At 41.4% G+C, this 27,488-nt stretch overlaps 1 protein-coding gene and 1 long non-coding RNA gene across 3 annotated transcripts in view; one reads left to right on the forward strand and one right to left on the reverse strand.

The window, feature by feature from the left end:
- Window positions 1-22,822, forward strand: part of LOC145436132 (fibrinogen-like protein A) — a 36,915-nt gene extending 14,093 nt beyond the window's left edge. The window contains exons 2-7 of one of the 2 annotated variants that reach the window (XM_080313419.1): window positions 7,070-7,128; window positions 7,201-7,255; window positions 11,588-11,817; window positions 17,758-17,854; window positions 19,305-19,401; window positions 22,420-22,822. In XM_080313419.1, the coding sequence (XP_080169545.1) occupies window positions 7,070-7,128; window positions 7,201-7,255; window positions 11,588-11,817; window positions 17,758-17,854; window positions 19,305-19,401; window positions 22,420-22,600 (719 nt within the window). In that variant the 3' untranslated portion in view covers window positions 22,601-22,822. Of the gene's footprint in view, window positions 1-2,752; window positions 3,707-7,069; window positions 7,129-7,200; window positions 7,256-11,587; window positions 11,818-17,757; window positions 17,855-19,304; window positions 19,402-22,419 lie in introns of those variants that run through there. The other variant, XM_080313418.1, reaches the window with a different exon arrangement.
- LOC145436140 (uncharacterized) lies at window positions 10,213-11,291 on the reverse strand. The gene is made up of 2 exons (XR_013914187.1): window positions 10,814-11,291; window positions 10,213-10,403 (listed from the first exon to the last, which is right to left on the reverse strand). It is a non-coding gene; the product is annotated as an uncharacterized LOC145436140 (long non-coding RNA).
- Window positions 22,823-27,488: the final 4,666 nt, after the last annotated feature.

Genomic DNA, 27,488 nt, shown 5'->3' on the forward strand with positions numbered 1-27,488 from the left:
GCACTTGGGTGATAATGGTCACTGCAGCTGGTGCTGCCATCCTTCTAGAGTTCGGCTCTCTATAACTTCTGGACTTTTTGAAGGCGCTGTATTTACAGCGGGGATCGGCGATGAGAAGCCCATATAAGCCTCCGACGCATAGAAACATGGCTGAGCCGAGACTCGAACCAGCAACCATTGGTGTCGTGAAGGTGACGATTAGCACACTGCACCACGCGCTTGTCATTATCCTTGTAACACACAAATATGCAGAACTCGCGTATGCTTTCAATATGCAGATGACCTTTTGAACTCCGCCATCTCTTAGTAGGCGCTGATCTAGTTCAGTAAACTCTCAATGGTTATTCGGTAATGGGCGCAGTTGCAGTCAGGGCTGTGGAGTCGGTAAATTTTACTACCGACTCCAACTCCGACTCCCACTCCATACATTTTCAATGGACCGACACCGACTGCGAGTCCTGAGTCTTTAAATGCACCGACTCCGACGCCGACTCCGACTGCAACCCCGACTCCAACAGTATTGTCAATTTACTTTGAAAATTAGCCGATATGTCACAGTGACGGTTAAATGACTATCATATAGCCATTAAACATAAACATGCAAAATTTTTTCATTGTGGCACAGCTCGAAATATTCACTATGCATGAAAGATTGCCTTTCTAAATATCCTTACTTTTTCATATTTTATCAGTTTTTATAACATGGACTCTCTACCCTAATATGTATGTATCATTCAATCACGGCATATAGTGCATCCTGTATAATTAAAGTGTAGACTAAACAATCGAAGTGTTGCTCTTATGTATGAGTAAGCAACTATTATAGATATGCATCCTACTAATTTTCTCATCACACACTATACTGATTACAAGCACACGACACTCTCACTACTAATAATAACGAAATTTAGTAAGTTGTCAAATAGCATATGTCCAGTCTACATGCACTTAGTCAAGTAATCAAGGACTAGGAGTTGCAGTCTTTCTTAATCATTTGTCCAACTTAAGCAGCTAAGCTACACTAAAAATATTTTTAATTTTGTCAAGTGAGAAGCCTGACGATATATTTACTCTGTTACACTATCACGGTATAATTCCAAAAAATGCATTAATTTGTGACTGCATCGCCAAGATGCATATTGCTTCCTTCTTCCTCCATGCAACTGAATCGTAATTTGCAAATAATATCCAATTCTCTCTTTGTCAGGGTGGCCAACCTTTTAGTTAGACTGAAGGGCAACATGAGATTTACGAGCCATTGCGCGGGCAAATTGAATGTTGATGACCTTTTTTTAGTCGTCCGATAGGAACGAACCGAATTAGCTAACATTGAAAATGAAAACTCCGTGTGCATCTGTACGGAGTGCAGTCATGCCCTGGTCGCGCGAAGCACGGAATATTTTCCAAGGTAATGAATGAATTCGGTAAATAAATATGTTACTTGCATATATTGGGGATCGCTGTTGTATAGCAATGGGCTCATTTGGCAAGGACAGGATTATTTTGGGTTTTAGACATAGCAATATCGACGGTTGCAGTGAGCATGCCTCGGTCATTTTGTGCAAATGTTTCATAGCCGATGATGTCGCTTCGAGCGCACAAGTCGCATGTTGGACGACACGTTATATCCTAATTGCGAGTACAGTTGGACTCAATTCTGTAAATTACGCATAATAATAATAATTCAAAGAAAGGGTTCCAATACTTAATGCAAGAAATGTGATGATAAATCATGCGAAGTTCTAAGAAAAATGTCAAGTCAAATAAATCTGCTACGGAATATTCTACTTTATGCTCATATACGAAGATCTGCGATGAATGTGACTGAGCCTGGTGGCGCCAATGCGTCGAAACTGATGTTTTAGTCATCATCAAATTTCGCGGTCAGGCTAATCAAATTTTGGTTGGCCATGAAATTTTACCTGATTATTATATCTAATTTCGAGAATTACCTCGCAGGCCACACAAAAACTTCTCGCGGGCCACATTTGGCCTGCCAGGAGCAATTTGACCACCCCTGATCTGTATCGTTACAAATAACAGTGATTGATGGTACATAAAAATCCTATTATAGTTATTATCAGTAATTTAAAGATACCTTTCATGATAAAGAAGTTAGGGTCGGAGTCGAAGTCAGGGTCATTTTCACAAACTCAAACTCCGACTCCAGTCAGTACACGGCTTGTCTATAGGCGGACAATGGATTACTCGCTTGGATCTGAGACGGCACGTCGTTTGCAGAGGTGGTCGGTAACGACGTAGTTCTACTTTTTCGAAGTACTTGACTAGGTTTTGCCTATAATTGCACTACTTACTCAAGTGATAATGTTTTAGACTACTTCACTTCTACTGATGATTTGTTTTAGCCAAAACTATCCACATCTTTGACTTTGGATTTCGTACTGTAAAAGGTAGTTTTGCCTTTGGGGTATGTTCAAAGAACCTATACAATATACTCGAGTGGAATTGCCGTACCATCTGAGCCAAATAACCTCTAAACCTTGGTAACTGAAATATTCTCGAGGATTGCACCTATTTGTAGCGCCATTATTCATTTTGTGTTAGTTGTAAAGACTAATTTGACCACCTCTGGACTGGTTTTCCAAAACATTCAACTCTACTGCCTCCTGGCCTTCGCAAATATTCATAGTCATGCCTTACTTGGGTACCATGTAAATGTGTAGCCCACTTGTGAATTCACATGATCATACCCGACTGTTTTCTTGCAATTCATTTGAGATTCTCATTTTAGCTCTTTCGGAGTCGGAAATAGTAGTGACAAATACCGGTTGCATTTGGCTGGATATTCCGGTAACAGCACCAATACATTGACGAACCCAGATAAGCCCGTAAAATCTCTCAACAACCAGCAATTTTCAACGCGAGATGCTGACAACGATGCCTCTGTATATGATAGAAATTGTGCCGCCCTGCATAGTGGTGGTTGGTGGTTCCAGCGGTGCGTTCGCACCAATCTCAACCGCCCCTTCGAGGACTTGGAATGGAAAATGCAATCGGGGGAAAAGAAATTTGTCCATCTTATTTCCACAGAGATGAAATTTCGCGAAGCACTGTAACGACTTCTTGCGTGGCCTATGCCCGTCTCCGATGCGATAAAGTCGAATAAACTGCACCCATCTAATTGTTTGTTTGTATACGCAGTACAAATGTACAGTAATTCCCTCGAAATGGAAATGAATGGAAAGACTGTTAACCTCGGGATCGTTCGAGGCCGCCGTGTTTTCTAGCGCTATCATTTAAATATATGGAAGAGTATGGTAAAGTGCAATTATATTTCCAGTAATCGATTACGCCGATCGTCTGTATGCGTAATTGACGGATTATAATGACCCAAACATTGATATCATGCAAGGTGAAGACGCGTATTTTTGCTATGTCGGAGATCTCAGCAGGCACTAAGATCACTAAGTTGGGACATTTTTAGTTAGACTATTTCAACTTCTACTATACTATACAGTTTACGAATTCAAGCTATAGTTACTTACTACCTCGTTTATTTTGACAAGTTTTTGTTGTGTTACGACATCGATGAATAATAATTCAATTAACATGAAGACAGAGGCAAAGCTGATATTGCATTTCGTGATTTCAGAGACCACTTTCGTTCTAGCTAGGATTTTGAGAGATACCGTTTTCTCCGTGTTTTAAGCCAGTACATTTCAGTCATACCAAGCGCAGCATAAATTTCAAACGGCAAATACAGAACATTCTGAAAACCTCGGGTTCCACACATGGAATCATAAGAAGTCTATTGCGCAGTGAGATAAAGAGAATAGGATATGGAGTGATATCCGGAATCCATTCACCGTATTGTAGTGTTTATACAGTAGGGTTAAGAGTGCGGCAGCAAACGAAATCTTACTTGGGACGGTGCAATATGCGCATAATCTACTTCGCGCTATTGATAGTGATTGGAACAGTGACTAGATGTCCAGGAGGGTGTATTGAATTTCGATATGACTGAAAACCACATTACGGTGTTGGAAATGGTCCTTGCTACAGACATGGAAATAAACTCGAAATTCCTGCTGATCGATATATCGGATCGTATTGTTGAACTACTATCGCAAATGCTAAATTCGTATCTATCACAGAAAGGGCTTTGGTGCAGGGGTTCCCCACGTGGGCGAGTTTGACAAACAATGAGCCGAAAATACCAAAGGGGGCGATATGGGGCGCAAATGTTACAACGTCCAGTGAGATATATTAAATTAATACGGTCAAAAATGCAAGTGAATACGTCCTATTTTGCATATGACGGGAAATAAATTGCCAACTCCTCGGAAAAGTAGACGAGGAAACCGTTTTTCCGAGGACCTACCACCTCGGAAAAATGGCTTTTTTAGTAAATTCATCAGTGATCAGAGTTAGAGGAATAAATTCACCGATTATATGTGTTCTTTTTCGGATATGTAAAAATGGGAGGCGAAAATTTGTGTCGAGACTGATAAAGGGGGCGGTTAGCCGAAAAAGGTTGGGAACCACAGCTTTAGTGGATAAATTGCATTACGATTTATGCACCTACGACAACTGACTCATCTCCATTTCTTATACATGTGTTCAGGTCTCAGGTGTTCTCTCGACATCATAACACGCACTCAACTAATACAAGTGATTTGTGATGTTGCGCCCGTCTTGACCATCATTGGTTGCAGTCAATTAGGCCCGATTAGTATAGTCGAATTGCCACTGCTGTAGTGGAACAGCGTGTGTAGTGGCGTACGCAGTGGAGGTTATGGTTCGTAATCGAGACCCTTCTTTCTGAAATGCCAATCATATTGTTTGTAAGCTCAGTTGTAATTAAACTATCGGTATCAAACGATTACGTTTCGAACTAACAATACGACGACGCTTTTCAAGGTGAAGCTTCGCATAACTGAACTGGTATATCTGAAAGGAACAGTATAAGTAACACGGATCCGCACTAAATATTCATCAAAATGTTTTAGTTCGGCTTGAAAATTACATTTTAACGGTTTTGTTCTTTTAACACCCAGTTGATGTACAGTTCATGATGTGCAGCAATAATATATATTATATTAGATTAGGATTGAATAGTATAGGCCAGGGGTTCTCAAAGGGTGGGCCATGGCCCACTGGTGGGCCAAAGAGCATTTTGAGGTGGGCCACAGAGCCATTCAGAAAATTTCAGAATTAATGTAAGTTTAGTTATATTTCTTATGTTATTCGCTAAAAATATATTCGTATTATCAAATTATACGTAAGCTACATAGAGCTTTTCATCCGACTCTGATTAGACGTAGTGGCACGCATGAAGTCAGCATGTACAAGTCGAAAACGTTCTGGTCTGACAACCTATGGCTAACAGCAACTAAAATAATTTCAAGCGTATAATAACTGGAAGAGAATGCTGAAGTAACCAAGTATTCCGGTAGGGTCATATGCCGTATGCCGTTGAAAGGGGTATGCAATGAGCTCGCAATGAAGTGCAATTGATGTACAGATTTACCGTAATTCGGCAGGCCGTATTATTGCAAGCTAATCATAGTCATAATTGCACGTTATTAGCAACTTCTGGAGGAGGTATATACTGCACCACCGCAACAACGAATCTTAATGGATTGAAGATTTATCGGAGCGCATTAATCTTTGAAGTTGATTTAAAATGTCCGGCCTGGAAATCAATGTACATTGTACATACTGAAAGAGTCACGGGAATTGATTGTATCATTGGATTGAATGTTCTGACATCGCAACTTCAGTTGTTTTGAAACAAGACATACAAAGTACATCATGCATATTGAAAAATCTTTCTCCACTTCTCTGTAGTACCCCATTCACCAATGAATTGTTCGATGCCGGCCCAGAATGATTCCCCTCAATAGTATCACTAAAGTCCCAATTACACCGCGCGGGGATCTGATCATTGTGTTTCGCGACGCGAATGGAGCAGCGGACGAAAATAATCTACTTAGGAGTTTTAGCTTATGACCAGGGCCGTAACTGCCTCACCCACATCCCCAATTTGGGGAGCTCGAAGGGGCCCAAGATTGTTTCGTTGGTCGTTTGCTGAAGGATATTTATTCAACTTGAAATTTTTTTCGCGCTTGGCGCGATTTCATACTCCGGGAGATCGATACTTAAATATCATCAGTTAGAGAAACATGCGCATATTTTAGAGGAATAGGCATATCGGCGCTGTCCATGACCACGCATTAAACAATATTTTGACTCCAAGAGATCAGGTGGGCCACAGCACATTTTTAAACCGGAAAATGGGCCACGCCCTAGAAAGGGCTGAGAACCCCTGGTATAGGCTATTCATATTGGAATGAGCCCGCATATGTTGGGCTGACACTCGTCAGGGGTAATCGTCAGCAACTAGTAGAGAATTCAAAAGAACAACGTATACCGACAATCGTATCACAACATATGACGTCACCAGCATGAAATTGCGAATACGAGAGCGTTCAATGTACTATTTTTAGATGGTACACGAGCTCTTTTTGTTGACGCAGCCTCGGCTGGTGTATTTTGATAAAAGTCGACTTCGAGGCACACAAATGAAAGTGTGAACGGCCCGTCCCAACCACACGAAATCTTTCGTTTCGATAATTTTATGCAAAAGCAGGATTATCCAACAAATGTTTGCCAATTGCAGAATTTATGGCCTTTGATTTGTTATGCATCAATCTTGAGGGGATGAGTCAAAAGTAAGCCTTTCACCGAGCGTGATGCGCGTGTTCTAATAAATCTAAGAACATGCTGATTTATGCGTTACTCCAAACGCTTCGACGTTCTTCCCACGTAGCCACAATAACAGTGGCACTTATATTAGACTTTTATTCTCTAAGATTTTTAGTTTCATGACTTATCAACAATCTGGCGCTCCACGAAGGCGTGGAGATTAACGGAAGTGTTCCGCAGGATTGTAAAGATTGAGAACCACCGCTCCAGTGATATGCGTTCTATTTTCTGATGGAAAGTACGGATCGTGAAATGAGCAATTTTTTTCGTTGATACTAAAACACACCTTGCGCGGTCCTAATTCATTGAATTGTTGAACTAATCATGATATCGCTTAAAGCACAATTCTGCGTCAAACGCTTTGCTGGTGGAAAATGGATCACAAAGGGAGATTGCGGGGTGAGCAACAATAATCGCTATTTTGAAAATCTATGTCACGGTTACGTAGAAATAGTTGTTCTTTTGAAATAGAGAAAAAGGAGCATCACCGACGCGACGCGAGAGATTCAGACTGCGCTAAAAGCGGGTAATTATGTAGCCCCAGTGGCGATAAGATATTGTTTATCTGATTGCCAGATTTTCCCGCATATTAAATATTGACAAGCGTCAGGTTATCATAAGACTTAATAGTACTAACCGTAACCGAGAACAGAACACTAACCTTTACCCACATGCTCACGTCTCAAATGCTAAAGTACCGTATGCTATCGTGTCACCTGCACATGTCTACTTGTTGTTTTTGTTTTTTAATATGTAGTCCTATTCTTGCTATATCATGCTTAACAATTCAAAACCATCGATACAGTTGCTTACTTTCAATTTGAGCCGAAGCACCAAAACAGCTGTCTCCCATTCAAGACGATTATTGAAGCTCAAACCAGTTTCATCGAAAACCGATAGCCACCATCATATTTTTATCAGATACAGCAACGGGTTCTCAAACCTTTTTGAGCTCCGAGCGAGATAGTGTAATGCTGATCGATATAGGTCCTGGGTAAGATCCCCAGACGGGTCAGACCAAAGACTCGAAAACTGGTATCCGCGGCTATCCTGCTAGGCGCTAAGCATCCACGGATAGCATGGAGAAGTAAAAACGGGGTTGCTGACTAGGTGACCTTACGGCCGTATCGCATCTCCGTCGTCCCGACATCTCGATGGTGCAGGCCAAAAACGAATAGGCCTACCCCCTTCTCTCTCTCTCGATCCAGATCAGACTTTCATTACCATCTCGCCACCCAATCATCACTCACCGGAAGAAATGCATTTGAAATGATGGTATGCCAAGCAATTGTATGGAACACGCTTCATTACAGAATGTCACTGATTCAGTTAGTGTGATGTCATTGGAACTTATACCCCAGGACACTTTTATTCTGTGCGCCACGCATACTTCAGTTATTTTAGGCCAATTTATAGTCACGAACTCCTTCCAGCGAATTTGCAAGCTTACGAATCCTAACATTATTGAAATTGGCGATTGATGCTAGAAAAACTGAATAACGATGTGTAGCCTACCCTTAGCGAGCATAATATTGGTATGGTTTCGATCAGGAATTGCATACTTTCTTCGCTTCTATGACTACATTTTACAACTGTGGCCCAAAGGGATGAATTTAGCTTGTTGGAAAACGTTACAGTGATATTGCGTTTACCTCATCCAATCGAACAGTAACTTCGCACTACACTCTACTCTACCCTCCTATTAGATATTTCATAACATTTTTCATGATCAAGGTGTACTGTCGCAAAAGCGTTTCTACGTGTCTTAAAGGTCAACTGAATCTAAAAAATGACTTCGTCTTATTTCGTACGTTATGTGGTTAGGAGTAAGTAAAAAATAATGGAAATGAAAATTACGTGATAGTTTTCAAGTAATTTGAATTACAAAACGAAATTCCGAAAAACGGACCCGAAATCATCCAGCCGTGAAATGACGTCGAGTAGTTGACACAACAAAAATCCTTGTTATTCCTGTTGGCTGTTAGGTGGGATTCATTGCTTAGATTTGCTGTGGATTTGAGTCATTGAGTGAGATCATGAAGGCTGTGAAGGAGGTGATAGATAGAGCAGATGTTATGTCGCGTATGGTTGCTCTAATACGCAATATTCTGTGCCTACAATGTCTTTACATCGCTGCCAAAATCCATCCGTATACCGTCAGGCGACCGGACGCCGCTAAGACCAAAAGTGCGGACTTATAGACAACCAAAGGCAGATACATTTTCAATGACGTATCCGAGATACGCAACGCGCAATAAAGTTGACTGCTGACCACGGAAACTCTCACACGTAGTGCTGACGTACTGCAGTAGTGCCGTTCATACTTTATTTTCACGCACCAGTGAAATTGTGGTAATGGCAGAGGAACGCACTTCTAAAGCTATGCAAAGTGTCTAAAATCGGTAAGTGAAAATGTACTGTGTTAGCTAGTATTGTAAGAGTGTAACTAACCGTTTATAGTAGTTTTGACTGTGGTACGGTAGTCATCAAAGTAGTTATTGTTTACACTCATGTGCATGTGCAATCATCATCATCATCATCATCATTGGTTTATAAGCAATTTTATCAGTTCAATACACCACAAAAAATGCGATTCAATGAAAAGACAGGAAGATGTCGAAGCGACAAGGGGTAGTCTATGGAATCTGACACCCACCTTGGCCTAGGCGATGTAAAGAGGAGGCATGCACAGTGAATGAAAGTAAAGAAGATAGTATAGAAAAAGAAAGCGACAAGAACTAGGGCGGCATGTCATGGCAAGCGAGATCGATAGATCAGTCGTGTCCGGTAATCTTGAGGATGGACTGTATATAGGCAAATAACTGAAATAAGTATTCCTTGAAAAACTTTGAGTAGAAGCGTACGTAGTCTGAAATAAAGCCACTTAAAAATCAATCAAGAAAAAAGATGTATAAAGGCATTAGTTAATAGGAGTCTGTAACCTGCTGACTTCATGATCTATAATGGTTATGTCGCAGACCTCATTTTAATGGAAGAGTTGCTATTACTTTTGAAAATAAACTTCTGTTTGTGTACATGTGTAGTCATATAATCATATTAGTTACTTAAGTTACTGAATGAAGACTGTCAGATATCAGTGACTAAATCTCTCAAGATATCGACAGCTCAGTAAAAGATGAAAAAGTATCACTATCACCATAGCAGTCTAAAAGTTAGGTAGGATGCAGTTGGCAATCCTTCATTTTTATGATACTTCGGAACAGCATTTGGTATACTGCCTTTGATTCGACTTTATTATAAAACTCTGCAATGTTTTTACACCTGCTTTAGATTCCTGCAATGAAGAAGTTGATGCATGTATTCCAGCAAGACCAGATACGGCGGAGTCGACCAAGTCTATTGCGATGACTTCCTCATTCAACTAGCGACATCGTGAAAATTAGTTGAAGCCATTGCTGGACAAAAAAAGCTATTGTTGGACACAAAACTATATTTCTCTCCCTGACACAGTAGTAGTGTTGATGGATTGGTTATGTTGCATTTATTATTTTCAATACAATTATTCCTTCGCGAAGCATTGCAAAATTGAAATCCTTTGAAAATACTAGATGTGAATTTTCATCGGATGTACAGACAGGATTTCTCGTTGGTTTGTGTTGCAGAATCCCAATGGCCAGCAAACAAAACTTCCATACACAGTTTTTCTCAGCTTCCTGAAAAGCATAATTGTTGTGTTACTGACGGGTAATTACTTGGCACCCGACTCAACGTTTCATGTGAATGAGACTCATTCGCTCATGCATCGAACTAGATGGTATAATTATATGACAATATTCCTGTTGATATCTATAGTGAGACATCTCTTTGATTTATCTACTGAATGAAATCCTGGTAATGCTGTGATGCACTATTAATTCGTTAGTTGCTCTCCCACTAATAGTTTGCATAAGTTGGCAATAACCTCCATCCTCTATCCTGTAATTGATAATACCAAGATTAATAACTGAAAAGAGGTAGGGTACTCCACCAAATTACACATACCGGTGTATTTCAATTGGTATAGACAAGCGGCTTCAGCTGAACAAGCTAGGCTGATCAATTGATCATACTATATATTACTAACCTCCTTAGGTTATTCATCAATAATCATACTCAAACGACCCCTCGTTTTCGGAGCAGCAAGGAGTTCCGTTGATACGGGATTGAGCTCATCAACAATTGATACGTGTTCACTGTTCAGTTTAAACATTACTTTCGTAAGCAAGGGCAAAAAGCATACTTACATTCGTCATCTGAGTAATCGCACTCACTTGGTGAATCCATTACAAGCGAAACCTCCGCGATAACTAACTAATATAATCGCCCTGCTACTGCAAAAGCACCAGCCCTATAGCATACATCCGCAGCGGCCAGAAGAGATGTCAACTACATGACGTCACAATGAACATTTCGCTTTTTCTGTAAACATACCAATATTGGGACTTTCAGTCCAAATTACGGTAATTTCCGATTAGTTTGAAATACGGAAAGTCGGCAATTTCGGTATGAAAAAAAATTCTGAACATGATTAGGCGAAGTTGTCTATAAGATGCAGTTGACCTTTAAGTCTACTTATTTTATATAGTTTCTCCACCCGACCTAAAGTGAACACCGAAATAGAGAAATTATATGGAGGAGATATCGACTATTTTCTTCGCAAGACATTCACGAAATAATATATCCACTGAATATTCGATCTGGTTCGGTTGCGGCTCAAGCATATAGTCTACGTGATCAACACGTTCATAACCACCGGTATGGAAGAAAAGTTGGTTTCAAATAGAAGCAAAACAGATCGGGACCCGGAGATATGCGTTTATCGTAGCTTGCTTGAATTTTATACCGAATAGTATAACAGATGACCAACCGTCGGCTCCTGTGATTCCCATATCATCTCGTCAGGATATCCCTAAACGTGACGAGAGCGATGTGATCACGCCCAACCCAACTCATGACATTTGCCGCAACGTTTCGTTCGATCCTGCCGGATCGTCAAATGCGACAGGAGGTGTTTACCAGTACAATGTGCCAGGAGTCGGTAGGAAAGAGTTGTATTGTGACACGAAAACTGATGGAGGACGCTGGATCGTGAGTATCTAATTTAGCAGAAGGATCTTGAAGTGAATTTTGTATTTTGCGTACACGGCCACGCCGTATTGTGAGCTCTCATATAATACATTGTAGATGAATCACATGTCTCCGTGATTGAATTACGTTTTTCCGATATTGCGTATTCTCAGCCATAAAACAACAGACGACATTCTAAATGCCAATTTCCTTATACGATTATTACAACTTAAATACACATCCAATCTCAATGTAACGATGACTGACACAATATGACCATGATTATTACACAATAAATGGCACTCCCTTCACACAAAAATGCGGCTCCAAAATGAATCATACACAATGCACAATGCGCATGTATTGTTGTAGATTGGAAAACTCTATTCGTTAGTCAAAGACATGGGCCGGGCAACATACGGCCCGCGGGCCGGATCCGGCCCGTGACGGGATTTTGTGCGGCCCGCCGACAGATTTCGGTCGTACGTGATGATGAGGCCCGCGTCGCCGTCTACAGGCATTTAGGCGCAAACATTCTGAAGCATGAACATTAGCAAGACAAAGCGACCTTCAAATGCAGCTGATGTTCACCGCATTGACGTAGCCAGGGGCGAAAGGGAACATACCATTCCCAAATTTTTCTAGAATATTCGTAATATTTAAAATAGTGGAATATTTTTGGGCAGATGGATTCAAACTAAAAAAAATCGCCGCGCGCTTCGAGCGGTTCAGTGTCTCTGCGTGCGTGTCTTGATTATGAGAATACATTATCATAAATACACTAGGATAGCCCGAGGCCGTTGGGTTGCAGGAGTTTTCAACAAAGTAATTAATAAAAATGAACTCGCTCAAAGTAAATAATATGCGATAAGCTCATGAATGTATATTCTTATGCCATGATCAATGTTCAAAATTATAATTATAGGTGTTGTAAATTTTCGAAGAAACCATCTGCTAATACACTCAACAATATCATTGATTAAATTCATACATTTATGCAAAAAATTTTCGCGCTTCGCGCGATTGGGAGCCGTATATACTCTGATTTTTATTCACATTCATATCACCGATTTGGGCTCGCCCGTGAGTCGATCGCCCAACTGCAGGAATGTGTGCGTCTCTGAATTGTATGTACAAAGGGTAGTGCATGGTAGGATGGGCGGATCTGTGGCGCGTTCCCGTGGGCGGAGTTACCCTAAACTCATTAAAAAATTCTGGAATCCGGCCCGCCTCATGTTCATGTTCCCATATCCGGCCCGCCGGATGGAGAAGTTGCCCGCCCCTGGTCAAAGACAATCAGAATTCTCGCAGAGTATATAAACTAGGTGGATGGTAAAATTCTGCGGCATCGCACAATATACGATGCCAGAGTTCTGGGTCTCATTGAAATACAATTGGAGTTGTTCAAGCTATTCAATGTAGTACAAGTCTAGTACAAGGGCGGGTTCATTCACACATGATAGTAGCAATTTTCGTTCACGGCATGTATCTTTCTATGTAAATGTGCATATAATTGAGAAAGATATTGTTGAATGAATTTGGTCGGGATTATGATCAAAGTACGCTAATCGACTCGATATATGCATTTATGCTTGTGTCCAGGGCCGTATCAGCACTTCGTCAGCCCCCCCAAAAACTTTGGTCTTGGCCCCACCCATAGGGTTACAGAACGAACTTCTGGGGGGCTACGCCCCCCAGACCCCCCTCCAGCGATGCCCTGTTTACCGCAATTTAGCGTATTCGTTGGGAGTTTGTTCAATGAGCAAGCTTTTTTCGAATAAGCGCGCGCAGCGCGGGAGATTTCTAAAATTCATGGCCGAATCGGTCAGTATGATCGGGAATTGCATATATATTGTTATCAATTTTTATCTTCTCTCTGCTCACGTAATCACAGCTGAGTGAGGTGTCTTTGGAAAGGTAGGACCACTAAATAATAATTAAACATCTTTGGGCGTATACCCGTTGGCAGGAACGAAACAGCACCTCGTCAGGCCCCCAAAACGTGGGTCTTGGGCTCCCATAGGGTGATGAAACGACCCCTCCATCACGTTTTTCGCGTTTGTCACGAAATCATCTTTATTGTGAGTCAGCGCGATGCGCGTAAAAATTTTGATAATTTTTGATAAAATCGGTCAATCAGATCGGCGATTGCATATATATTATACTATCAATTTATTGTTCTCTCTACTCACGTAATTAGATTTACCGGTAGAGCTGAGTAAAGTGTCTTGAAAACGGGAGGGCCCGCAAATAATAATTAAACATCTTCGGGCGGGCGGACCAGTTGACATGACTTCGTTACATGAGGTTATTTCGTGACTTCCAGTCTGCTATATCAAAAAATATGGAATCGCCCAAACGTAGGCTTCTAAACTAAGAGACGCACACGATTTCAACTTGGTATTTCTTCACTGGCGTAAAATTTTTCCCAGCGGGATGGTAGGACTATTTGTCTTGTGAGGTTCAGATTGCAAAGACAGGAACATTCGGCGCCAGTCATTTATGCGCCTATGGACAATTAAACCGACATGTAAGTTGTTTATATAAAGAAGTCTTCGGTCAGCATAAGGGCATAGACCTTTTTGACCAAGGTTTTCTCGCTGCATGTTATACGGCCTAAAACAGGGGTCACCAACACGCGGCCCGCGACGTGATTTGAGATTTCAGAAGAAAGCTGATAAAACCATTCTGAAATGCAGTTTCAAGTATTATTGTTGTTGTTGTTGTTGTTGTTGTTTCGAACTAAGCTATTCTCTTGTGCCCAACATCACTATTCGTCACTAGCTGAAACGGCTTTGGAGGTGGCAACTGCATTCCATCGAGGAAGAATAATCTGCTGAAATGAATGGGCTGAGCATGAGCATATTGCCTTGACGTGCAATGGCTAGAACACTGCCAAGATCGAGACGCCTATAAAACGGCAGACGGCAGTTGTTCACTGGGGCGCGCGCCCCTCTTGTGGGGGCGTGAAAGCATCTGAAGAGGGCGCGGAGCTGCGGTCAACTGAAGCGCGATTTACATCAAATTTTATTTTGTGTATGGTCCGTGTATTTTGTGTATATCAACAGTCATAACCTTCAATGCCATCAAACTATCCGTTGGGATTGCTAGCATTCTGGTTGCATTTTGTGATACGACGATAAGGGGGGAGCGAAAGTTTTGAGTATCATTAAGGGGGGCGTGTCTAAAAATGTTTGAGAACCACTGGCTTAGGGCTTCCCCACAAGATCAAGCTTTACGTGGAGATGGTCTTTCAGCTAGTACCGTATCTCTCTAGCCCCAATATCGAATCCTTATTCGCTGAAAAGCGTTTCCAGTATCGTGCACAGCTCAGACTTCAAATAAAATGAAATTAATGATAATTATTTTTTGTTGTATTTGTATTCCTTTGATAAAATGTTACTTCTTTTGTGGTCCCTATGCCCATGGCCTAAATTAAGTAGCACGGCGTTGTACTCACGTAGAGTTTTTAAAACGACGGTTGCCTAGTTTATACCGATATTGAATTCATGTGGCCCGCGGCTGCTGCGAAATTTGAAAAGTGGCCCGCGACCCGTTTTGAGTTGGCGACCCCTGGCTTAGAACTTGATTGTATGTCTTGGTGGGTCGTGGTGCGGTAAGAGCCCAATACCCAATATTAAAGATAAATGGCTACTTGAATTCGCGCGCAGCGCGAAAAAAATTGCATGAAATGTCAAAAAATACTCTACGATTTATGCTAATTCACGAAATAATTTTGGGTCCCCTTCGAGCCCGCCCCCCCCCCAATTTGGGGGTTTGGGGTGCGGCAGTTACGGTGCTGCTTGTGTCACATACACACACACACATCTAAAACTTGAATTTTATTTTAATATTATATTCATTGTGGTTTAATTCATTGACTCGAAGACTTTTCGTGTGCCCGTTATCAAAAGCATATTTCAACCATTGCGTAGATTCAAATGAAAACCAATATGCTGTAAGGGAGTAGAAATACATTTCGTTGCTGGCTGCGTAACCACATGGTAACTGATGAGATTTGCTCAACTACACGCAGTCGCATTATCATTTGACATTCGGAGTACATATAGTCAGGGCCGTAACAGCACTTCGTCAGGCCCCCCCCAAAACTTTGGTCTTGGGCCCCCCATAGGGTTATAGACCTAACTTATGGGGGGCTTCGCCCCCCAGACCCCCCTCCGGCGATACACTGTTTACCGCTATTTAGCATTATCATTGGGGTTTTTTTGGTGGATCAGCATTTGTCGCCTAAGCGCGCGAAGCGCGCAAAAATTTCTAGAATTCATGATTGAATCGGTCAGTATGATCGGGAATTGCCTATATTGTTATCAATTTTTATCTTCTCTCTGCTCACGTTATCAGAGTTGCCGGTAGAGCTGAGTGAGGTGTGTTTGAAAAGGTAGGACCACTTCATTAATAATTAAACATCTTCAGGCGTATACCCGTTGGCAGGAACGAAACAGCACCTCGTCAGGCCCCCAAAAACATGTGTCTTAGGCTCCCATAGGGTGATAAAACGACCCCCCCATCACGTTGTTCGCGTTTGTCACGAAATCAACTGTACTGTATTGTGAGCCAGCGCGAAGCGCGAAAATTTTCGATAATTTATGATAAAATCGGTCAATCAGATAGGCGATTGCATATATATTATGATATCGATTTATTTTCCTCTCTACTCACGTAATTAGATTTACCGGTAGAGCTGAGTGAAGTGTCTTGAAAACGGGATGAGAGAGAGAGAGAGAGTCTTTATTTTCATCGAACCAAAATACATAACAAACGGCAGTGATGGTGGTACAGAAAATATGCGTGCACAGTATTCGGTATTAGATAGGAATGATCGATAAGACCGTGAAGGTCATCTAGTCTGATCACACCAGCATCAAACAGGTACACTTGACTCTGAACAGTCTGGCTGTAAAAAATGTTTAGTTAAGAAAGGAAAATAGCAAAAAAATCAAACAATGGTAGCAAATGATCAATGAAGCAATGTCTGGGCGAGGTAGGGCAACAGTGTTAGTGTAACGACAAGAGGTGGTCAAGTAGGGCTTTTTTGAATCTATTATAAGGCAATTCACGGATATGTGGTGGTAATGCATTCCAGATGATAGGTCCCGAGTAGTCGATAGATCTCTTAGTTAGGTTGCTATTGGGTGGGGGTAAGTAGATGTTTCCTTTAGACGAGGATCTCGGATGGCCCGTAAATAATAATTAAACATCTTCTGGCGGGCGGATCCGTTGGTATGACTTCGTTACATGATGTTATTTCGTGATTTCCAGTCTGCTATATCAAACCATATAGAATCGCCCAAACGTAGGCTTCTAAACTAAGAGACGCACACGATTTCAAATTGGTATTTCTTCACTGGCATAAGTTTTTTCCCATCGGGATGGTATTTGTCTTGTGAGGTTCAGATTGCAAAGACAGGAACATTCGGCGTCAGTCATTTAGGCGCCTATGTACAATTAAACCTATGTGTATTTTATATATAAAACGCCGTCTTCGTTCAGCATAAGGGCATAGACCATAGACCTTTTCGGCCAAGGTTTTCTCGCTGCCGATCGTTCTGGCACACTTCTTGGAGTCGCATGTTATATGGCCTAAAACTTGATTGTAGGTCTTGGTGGGTCGTAGCGCGGTAATGGCCTAGTACCGAATAATAAAGATAAACGGCTTCTAGAATTCGCGCGCAGCGCGAAAAAATTTTGAAAAATTTTGAAAAATTTTGAAAAAATACTTTATGATTTATGCTAATTCACGAAATAATTTTGGGCCCCCTTCGAGCTCGGCCCCCCCCCAATTGGGGGGTTTGGGGTGCGGCAGTTACGGTGCTGCATATAGTCATTACTCCGCCTCCCCTGTCATATTCCTCTAACACTTAAGTTACTAGCCATACTCAAAAACTTCCAAACAGTTATCGTTTCATTTTCTCAATATCTGTATTTTGCGAATAAATACAGGTGTTTCAGCGACGTCTTAATGGATCTACAAATTTTGATCGCACTTGGAATGATTACGTCAAGGGCTTCGGGGAATCAACAAGAGAATTTTGGCTCGGTGCGTTTAACTATAGATGACTAACCTACGGATAGATACGCAACACTCGTCGTCACGCTTGCTTGCCCGGTGGAAATTACTGCTCAGCAATAGGGCTCTTCAAAAATGACTTTTTTTCTCAAATCGTACTGGCTACTTGATAAAATTGTTAGGTTACCTAATTTAAGCCTACACACAAAATTTGGTTCAATTCCAGCCAGTAACCGCTTTGCTACAGGAGAAGTAAGTTTATATTTATTATATAAAAATAAATAACGAAAAATTTGAAATTTTTCTGTTCACTCCATGAAAGTGTTAGGCTGTCTATAGAAACGATGCTCACCAAATTTGGTTCAATTCCAACCAGTGGAAGCGGAGTTATTGCCGTCGAAAAATTTGGATTTGAATAAAATAGTATTTACGGTGAGCACAATTATAATAAATAAACAAAGAATCGGTCACCGTAAATACTATTTTATTCAAATCGAAATTTTTCGACGGCAATAACTCCGCTTCCACTGGTTGGAATTGAACCAAATTTGGTGAGCATCGTTTCTATAGACAGCCTAACACTTTCATGGGGTGAACAGAAAATTTTCAAATTTTTCGTTATTGATTTTTATATAATAAATATAAACTTTCTTCTCCTGTAGCAAAGCGGTTACTGGCTGGAATTGATCCAAATTTTGTGTGTAGGCTTAAATTAGGTAAACTAACAATTTTATCAAGTAGCCAGTACGATTTGAGAAAAAAAGTCATTTTTGAAGAGCCCTACTCAGCAATCTGAACGCAACATAATTGCCAATCTCATATCTGACGACCCGCGAGCTTAAATTCAATAAAATTGATCTTATTTGAAAGCTACTGTCGCACTGATTCCGAAAATATACATTAAAATCCAATCAGCGCAATGGAACCTCCTTGAAATACACCTCAAAGTCTGAAAATTGGCATTGTTCTAAACAATCGCGGCGACGCATCACAATGACCATAACAATGGCCCTTGCGTGGTTGCAATTGTTCGGAACAATGCCAATTTTCAGACTTTGAGGTGTATTTCAAGGGGGTTTCATTGCCCTGATTAGATTTAAATGTATGTTTTCGGAATCAGTGCGACAGTAGCTTTCATATAAGATCAACTTTATTGAATTTGAGCACGCGGGTCGTCAGATATGGGATTAGCAATTATGTTGCGTTCAGATTGCTGAGCAGTAATTCCCTCCGGGCAAGCAAGCCTGACTACGGGTGTTGCGTATCTATCCGTAGGTTAGTTATCTATAGTTTAACCGTTATATTTCACCTTTGCGCTTTCGAGCGATAATATTGTACCTGCTAGTGCACCTACATTAGGAATAACGGCTACGCAGGTGTTCGTACCCTGACTTTTAATTCCTTTATCTTTCCCGTATAACGCTGCTTTCAATATAGCTTACTCAAATTGAGTCCAAAAGATTGTGTTCATATTTTGAAGGACTGGAATCTATCTACCGAATCACTAATATGGGAAATCACGAATTGAGAATCGACTTTGTAGACATAAACGGAAAATATTACAGCGCAAAGTACAGGTAAAGATGTTTTCCGTGATCCACATAGATTGCGTACATTACTTTCCTTTCAGCAGTTGATTTATACGGTTTTATTTGACCAAGCGGCTTTGCTTAGTGCACATCTTCCATCTGATAATTTACTAATGTTGATAATTCAATGCTTAGAGAGTTTGCGATCAGAAATACTTCTGTCACAGCGCAGATCATGAATTGTATATGGCTTACAATAATTCTAGTAACACAGTACCTAAAAGAACTCTCGGATTGTTGGAATATTCAGATCACCTTCTGAAATCTGCTACCTCGTAGTAGGCGAAGGGTTACCATATGTCCTCATTCAGGACAATGATTTATTGATGGCACCCAAATCTCCTCCTGTTTCGCAATTCGCCATCCTTGATAGCTTTGAAAGTGATGCGATCGTGGAGAGATAACTATAATAGTGGCATAAGACGTGAAATATGAATTTCGACGGCAAGGTCGGCGACTAAAAAAAAAGATCAACGCCAACCAATTATAGGTCTTTAGCGAGTCGAGTCGGAAAATGACCTTTTTTATTCAACCCATCAGTATTAGCAGTAATATTTCCTCACTATTTCATCTTTCGTGACTTGTACAAAGTGCCGTCTTTTGGTACTTCAAAATATGGTCTCAAACCCTTGCACATAAACTGAGGATATTGGCCCTATATGCGCATTCGTGACCAATGACCATGTCAAATCGAGTCCAAACACACACGGAAAGGCTATAGTTATAGGCACCGGCCTCCCGGACTCTTTACCGACAAGGTAGCGTAATGGTTAAGCGCCCGGCTTCTTGATCGGTAGGTCGCGGGTTCGATTCCTGGCTGGGTCAGACCAAAGACCTGATTTGTACCACTGGTATCCATGGCTTCCCTGCTTGGCGCTCATGCATTACTGGGATAGCATGGAGGGGTGGTGCATGACTTAGAAAGCCGTATAGGCTATATCTGCACTTCCTTGTCCAGCGGCATATGCACATCATTCACTCATGGTATGCATATGCGCAGATCGTGTGTATGTGTATCATGAGTAGGTGTATATGCCGCAAAAACATCAAGGACAAAAATATACTGCGTCCTTTCCTTTCATTTCCTTTCTTGAAATAGGTTGTTTCGAGCATGCTAACCCGTGCCATATCAAAAGTATCCAATCATCTGGAGAAATGAGATGAAAACACGATGAAAATTCAGTCAACGCATCAAACAGAATCCACGACTTTCCTGTAACTACATACGTGGGTGATGGTTTACTTGTTTGAATCTGAGACGGCCCGTCGTTTGCATAGGCTGTCAGTAGTAACGACGTATAGCTCTACTTCTTTATGGTACTGACATTGGTTTTGCCTACTTGCACAACTTACTCAAGCGATCATGTTTTGAGAGTAATGCACTAATACTGATTACCTACTTTCTAGACTTAGATTTCGTACAGTAGAAGGTAGTTTGGGGCAGTGCCCTTCAACCTTTTCGATTTGGTACACACTTTTTTAACGTTTACTCAATACTCGCACACCCCTGACGACATAATACAACGATAATTTATAGTAAGCTTAATCCAGGGGTCGCATTCCAGTATAGAGTCGCCACGGTCCGTATCAGAGATTCTCAAACTGGAATATTCACACCCAAAGGTTCAAAAAGGGTGGCTGACGAAACAGAACCCAACTCAGAATTATATCGCAGTCATAAATTTTACGTGCCCACGTGTTTAGGCCTACCTTCCTACGTTAATACGTGCATGCATAAGTTGGATTAAAATGTTGTACTCGATTTATACACGGGTTGAAATTAATACTCTTTTCCCCGAGACTGTGCGGTTCACATTGACATGACACTAGTATATCAAAAACGAAAATCCAAGGCACCCTAAATCAAGCTAAGATGGAAGAGAATTTTCAATTTGAATTGAAATATCTCAAGATTTGGCAACTAATGCGGCAACTCAAATGTAATTGACGACCGCCAACACATGCTAACTTGAATATGTGTGGACGGCCGCATGATTATTTTCCCACGGTTTTATTCAGCTGTACATCCTATGTTGGCCACCCCTGTCCTAATCGAAACAAGGCTGCTGCGTCTAGGAAATCTTAAATACTGATCAGTGCTCGAGGTTATACCGGACCACCATATTAGACAGTTCTTCTCGAACTCGACCCCCGAGACCACCTGCCAACGCCCCTGCAATTATCTGCACTGCACTATTTATAAGTATCGGGACGGAAGTAGCCTACCTATTCAAAATGTCTAGGCCAGTGGTTCCCAACCTTTTTCGACCCATCGCCCCCTTTTCAAGGTGAACACCGATCATCGCCCTCCAAATTTTGTGTACCGAAAATTGGGCATACAAACTGTAATCACCGGCGGGTTGACTAAAAAGAAGGTCAAATTTTCGATGCCTAATTTGACACACTTTTGTAACTAAATTTCCGTGGGTTGACTAAAAAAAAAGGTCAGTCGTTTTGACGCGTCATCGCCCTCCTATCGCCCCCTTCGCTATTTTCGCCCGTCCGTCGCCCCCTTTGTCCATTTTCGCCCCCCTGTCGCCCCCTTCGTCATTTTCACCCCCCTAGACCGCCAAATCTACCCCTGGGGGCGATATCGCTCACGTTGGGAACCACTGGCCAAGACTATCGCAGTTGTTTCCTCGAGAATCATCAGAGACAGATAACGCTAACTCCACCCTGCTCTACTCCAAAAGGAACCATTTACCAGTTGCGTACAGTTTATATGAACATTTTACGACATCCCAAATCCCTTCAACCTGTTCTGAGGCATAAACTTACGTATTTATTGTGATAGCTAGTTATCGGTCCATTGTTGTGCGGATCTGGTGCAGCTCAGTACACCCCATCCGAGAAACATTCTACTCCCTCCTCGCATTCGCTAATATACATCCTAGTCCCGCCTTAAGTGAGTAGGCTACCATGTGTAAATTTATACATGTGTTTTTCCATGATCATAGCCGACTTCTTCATTGCAATTCACTTGTTGTTGTTTTTATCTCATTTTAGCTCTTTCGCGGTCGGGACCAGTAGCGACAAATACCGGTTGCGGTTGGCTGGATATTCTGGTAACAGCACCAATACACTGGACAACCCAAAAAAGCCATTTAAATCACTCAACAACCAGCAATTTTCAACGCGAGATAATGACAACGATGCCTCTCCATATGATCAAAAATTGCGCCGCTGACTATTACGGTGGTGGTTGGTGGTTCCAGCGGTGCGTTCGCACCAATCTTAACCGTCCCTTCGAGAGTTTGGAATGGCAAAGGCAATCAGGGCAGAAGGGATCTGTGCATCTTGTTTCCACTGAGATGAAATTTCGCGAACCACTGTAACAACTTCTCGCGCGGTATATGCTATACGCCGGCCTGTTATGCGGTAAAGTCGATTAAACTGCGCCCTCATATTGTTTGTTTGTATGTAGCACAATATCTCGAGATGGATATGAATGAAAAGCTTTTTAGTGTTTACTGATCGTTCGAAGTCACCGTGTTTTCTAGCGCTACCATTTCAATATCTAGAAGAGTATGGCAAAGTACAAATCTTATTTCGGAAATTGATTACACCGGTGAGCTTATGATTGATGTATTATTATGACTCAAACATTGATATGATCAAAGGTGAAAATTCATTGGTGGTATGCGGCCGTGCATTTCTCCTATGTCGGAGAACTTGGCAGGCACTGATCACTTAATTGGTGACAGGGCTGTGGAGTCGGAGTCGGAGTTTCACTCATTTCCCTTAATGGAGTCGGAGTCTATTTTTAGAACGCCTTGGAGTCGGAGTCGGAGTTTGTTAAAATGCTCCTGACTCCGACTCCGACTCCGACTCCAATTTCTTAAATATGAAAACGATTGCTTTCCAACATCTCTTAAAATTACTAATGATTACTAAGATTAATAACCATTGTTATTAGTAACCATATTGATGGAATTGGACATTTATTGCAAATTGCGTTAGAGAAAGAAAATTTCAACCTAATCGCGACCAACACAAGACTACTGACCGAGTCAGAAATTGGTGCAATTTTTGGAATTCGTAAGTAACAGCGTCACTTGTAAAATTGATGCAAAATATAACTTGCATACCACTTGAAAAAATCACAAATATTTCTTCTGAGTAGCTCAGCTGCTTGGGTCTAACAAATGTTTAGGAAAGAGTGCGAATATGCTATATGCTATTTGACCGCTCCCTGAATTTCCTTTCTGATCACCGTTTATTAATTATTAGAGAGCGTGTGCTTATCACCAGTATAGTGTGTAGTGAGATAATTTGTACATCTCTGCATTAGTTGTTGACTCATGCACTAGCATTGACTAACTATAGAGCCAGGACCGTAACGGCTGCACCCAAAAACCCCAATTAGAGGGAGGAGGGCTCGAAGAAGCCCTAAAATAATTTCGTGAATTATTATAAATTATAGAGTTTTTTTAATTGATGCAGCTTTTGCGAAACATTTTCGCCCCTTGCGCGATTTAACGTTGCCAAATATCTTCATCATAGGGTACCCTTCACCCAAGAAATCATACGCATGATTTGTAGAAATGGGCATTTCGGCGTAGGCAATTATCGCGCCACGACGGACCAGGATATATCAAGTTTTACGCCATGTAACATGCGACTTGGAGAAGTGTGTCAGAACGACCGACAGCGAGGAAACCGAAAAGGACTGCCCTTATACAGACCGAAAACTTCGATATATCGGCCTATACATTGTCCATATGCGCTAAAACGCAGGCGACGAATGTTCCTGTCTTGGCATTCTGAACCCCACAAGACAAATGCCAGTGAATAAATACCAATTTGAAATCCCTTTAATTTAGTACGTTTGGGCGATTTCAATATCTTTTACCATCGCAGACATGAGGTCACGAAATAAAATAATACCAACTGCTCTGTCCAACTATGTTTGATTATTCTTTATTGACCTGGTTTTTCCAAGACATCACACCCGTTTCCACTCATAAATCTGATTACGTGAGAAGAGAGAGGATAAAAAATTGATAGCAATCTATATGCAATTCCCGATAAAATTGAACGATGCGATGCAATCATGATTTATGAATTTTTTTCGCACTTCACGTGGTTAGGAGATGGAAGCTTTCTCGCTGAGCAGCGCAACAAATCTCACTGATAAGTAGTGGGCAAAACTATAGCCTGATGGGGGATCTGGAGCAAAGCACCCATAAGTATGGTTAATCACCCTACGAAGGTCGAATACCAACGCTTTGGGGGACGCTGACGAAGTGCTGTTTCGGTCCTGCACTTCTATTGTGTCATCCACATTTTAGTTTTACAGGACGGGACATATATCATGTTTGAATGAATCATACATATTCGAGTATCCGTGGCTTGTTTGTGGTATAAAAACTATAACTTTTCGAAATGAATACTCACATGAAAATTGCACAGTGAATATTTCGAGATTTAGATGTCCCACAAGGAAACAATTTTGCATGCCATCGTCAACAGTATGTTTGCATGCTTTTGATGATTATACGAAATTCTTTCTACCGTCACTGTGGCATATAATTTTCGAAGTAAATTTGTAGTACAATTGGAGTCGGAATCGGAGCTGCAGTCGGAGTCGGTACGTTTAAAGACTTTGGAGTCGGAGTCGGTGGAAAATTTACCGACTCCACAGCTCTGTTTGTGATGCTTTTATTTTAACTATTTCCACTTCTACTACTGTACAGTTTACGAATTCAAGCTACTTAATTTTTAATTTATATATTGTGGCAGGTTTTTATTGTATGATACTTAAAGTGTTTGAACACCGGTTATTGATCGTGGATTATTGTATGTTACCCTTTTTTCAGGAAATCAAAAATGTCCTCCCAGGATGCCTAAATGACCTCATTTTGGAGATTTGTCCTCATCTAGCGCTTTGACATAGATAGATCGATTCATTTATTTGTCACACCAATGAACATCCGATAAGGACCAGGATGACTAGAGGCCGCAAGGCCTTAGTACACAGAGAGAGCGAGGCTAATGGACACGCACAACTACAAACCGCCATAAATGATCTGCGATATGGATGTTAAGGCGGGACTTTCGAGAGTAGGACTGAAAAAGTACCTTGTTTTTATCAACATAATTTCCTGTAAAAGTACTACAATAGGAACTTTTCTGATCCGGTAATCGAACTTTTGTAGTTTGCAAGAAGTGTCTCCCTTTCCGGATCCCAAAATATGTTAACCCTAATTATTTGCTCATTATAAATGATGACAAAGTCGATATTCCCTTTCATAACTCCAGAGACTATACTTTCGTTCAAGGCTCTTGTGAGATGCCGTTCAAGAAGCCTTACTATATCGGAAGATGAAACCAGCAGAAGGCATGCAGAGCAATGACCTTGCAAGAAAGTGTAGCAAGATCTATAACCGCTCTGATGACGCGAATCTTTTGACTTGAATGTGTAAGCTGGGAAGCACAAGCACGTGGAGCAGTTGGCTAAGCCGCCATCACCACGACACTAATGAAAATGGATTCGAACAACAGTTCCACCTATCTTTTATGTGTTGCAGGTTTATCCGGGCTCCTCATCGCTAACCGCACTGCCATTTCAGTGCATTCCAGAGTGACGGTGAGCCGAGACAAAAACTCGGCAGTAAAGACGAAGATACGGGCGTATGAAAAACGAGAGAGACTAATGCTGAAAGAGTGCGAAAGTAGTTTGAAAGATTACGACAATCGAAGATAATGACCAATACGTGGCGCACATGACCTCAATAGCCGGCAAGCGCCACTGCCGTGCAAAATAAATAAACAAGTGAAGTTTTTTGACGACTGGTTGTAAATAATTTTTGTCATCCCTGTACAACACATGAGGAGGAAGCATTTATACATTCATCATCACTATTAGGAGCAAATCATAATTGATAGCAAACTAATCTGTGGAACAAACGCTTGAAAATGACAACAATCCACATGCACGTACATGCGAGTACACTGGTATAGCGAGTATACATCCCCATCTTTTCTATCATATGACATCAGTGGCAACTCAATATGTGTCGAGAATATACTGTCTAGGTGTCTATGCTTTGTCTCAAACTGTCGGGATGGGATTGAATGTTTTTTTACGGAGCTGATTGATGGATGCGGTAGGAGAGCAGGCGTCTTTACAATTGGGGAATTTTGCCTTTTTTTTATACTTCTATCGAATTAATAAAATCAGTACTCGGATCGTTGTACCCTGCGCTACTACGGAGTTCAATAAATTGAACCTGGTCTGAGAAAATGATTCTGTAACAAAATCTGACTTATTCACTCACATGTATGACAATATCGAATACCCTCCCGATCGTAGTAAGGATAATAGTAGTCCAAGAGCACGTCAAACTGCTAAAACTACGGCAACAATAACGTTTGCTTTAATGTTCGAGACCGGAAATCACAAAGACTTTTCATATCGAACGCGAGGTATTCATGATTATATTCAGCAATGCGATTCATTCATCAATTCAAAGACGCAACGTCCGCCAATTACCACCTGTCTAAGATTGTAGCATATGCCGAATTTGCTCCCCTGTGACCACTTCAAGTCTTCCCTTTCAAAATCGCGATCGCATGAAGTCGTATTTCTGGGTCGCTTGACAGGCGATTGTATCCCGAGCTGCAGACACTTTCTTTGGTATCAAGCGCCGGCTCGCAGCGGGTTTACCAGGAACATCGCCGGAGTCATCACCACCAACCACTGTTTTCCAGATTTTCTTTTCTGTGAATTCTATCAATCTTGTGACTGCGGCGGTGCGAGGGTTGCATGGAGCAGCACTCTTATCGCGTTTTAGAAATGAATGACCCATCGCCTGTGCCGCCGTATAGCGTAGTTCCTGTTTGGAATTCAACAGTTTTCCGACCATGTCTTTAGCCGGTTTTGAGATGTCCTGAGCAGACTCGGGAACGAAAACGTATCACTGGTGGCATTATTGTAAGGATCGCAACCGTATAGCAGATTGAAAAGGATGCATCCGCATGCAAACAGGTCAACTGGTGTTTCGTAACTATCGCCACGTCTCACTTCCGGCGCGATGTAACCAGGCACGCCGCATGATCCGTACCAGAGTCGA

The sequence above is a fragment of the Botryllus schlosseri genome, chromosome 3 (assembly GCF_051294905.1).
Source record: "Botryllus schlosseri isolate E-star chromosome 3, Bs_hap1, whole genome shotgun sequence".
Taxonomy (NCBI): Eukaryota; Metazoa; Chordata; class Ascidiacea; order Stolidobranchia; family Styelidae; genus Botryllus; species Botryllus schlosseri.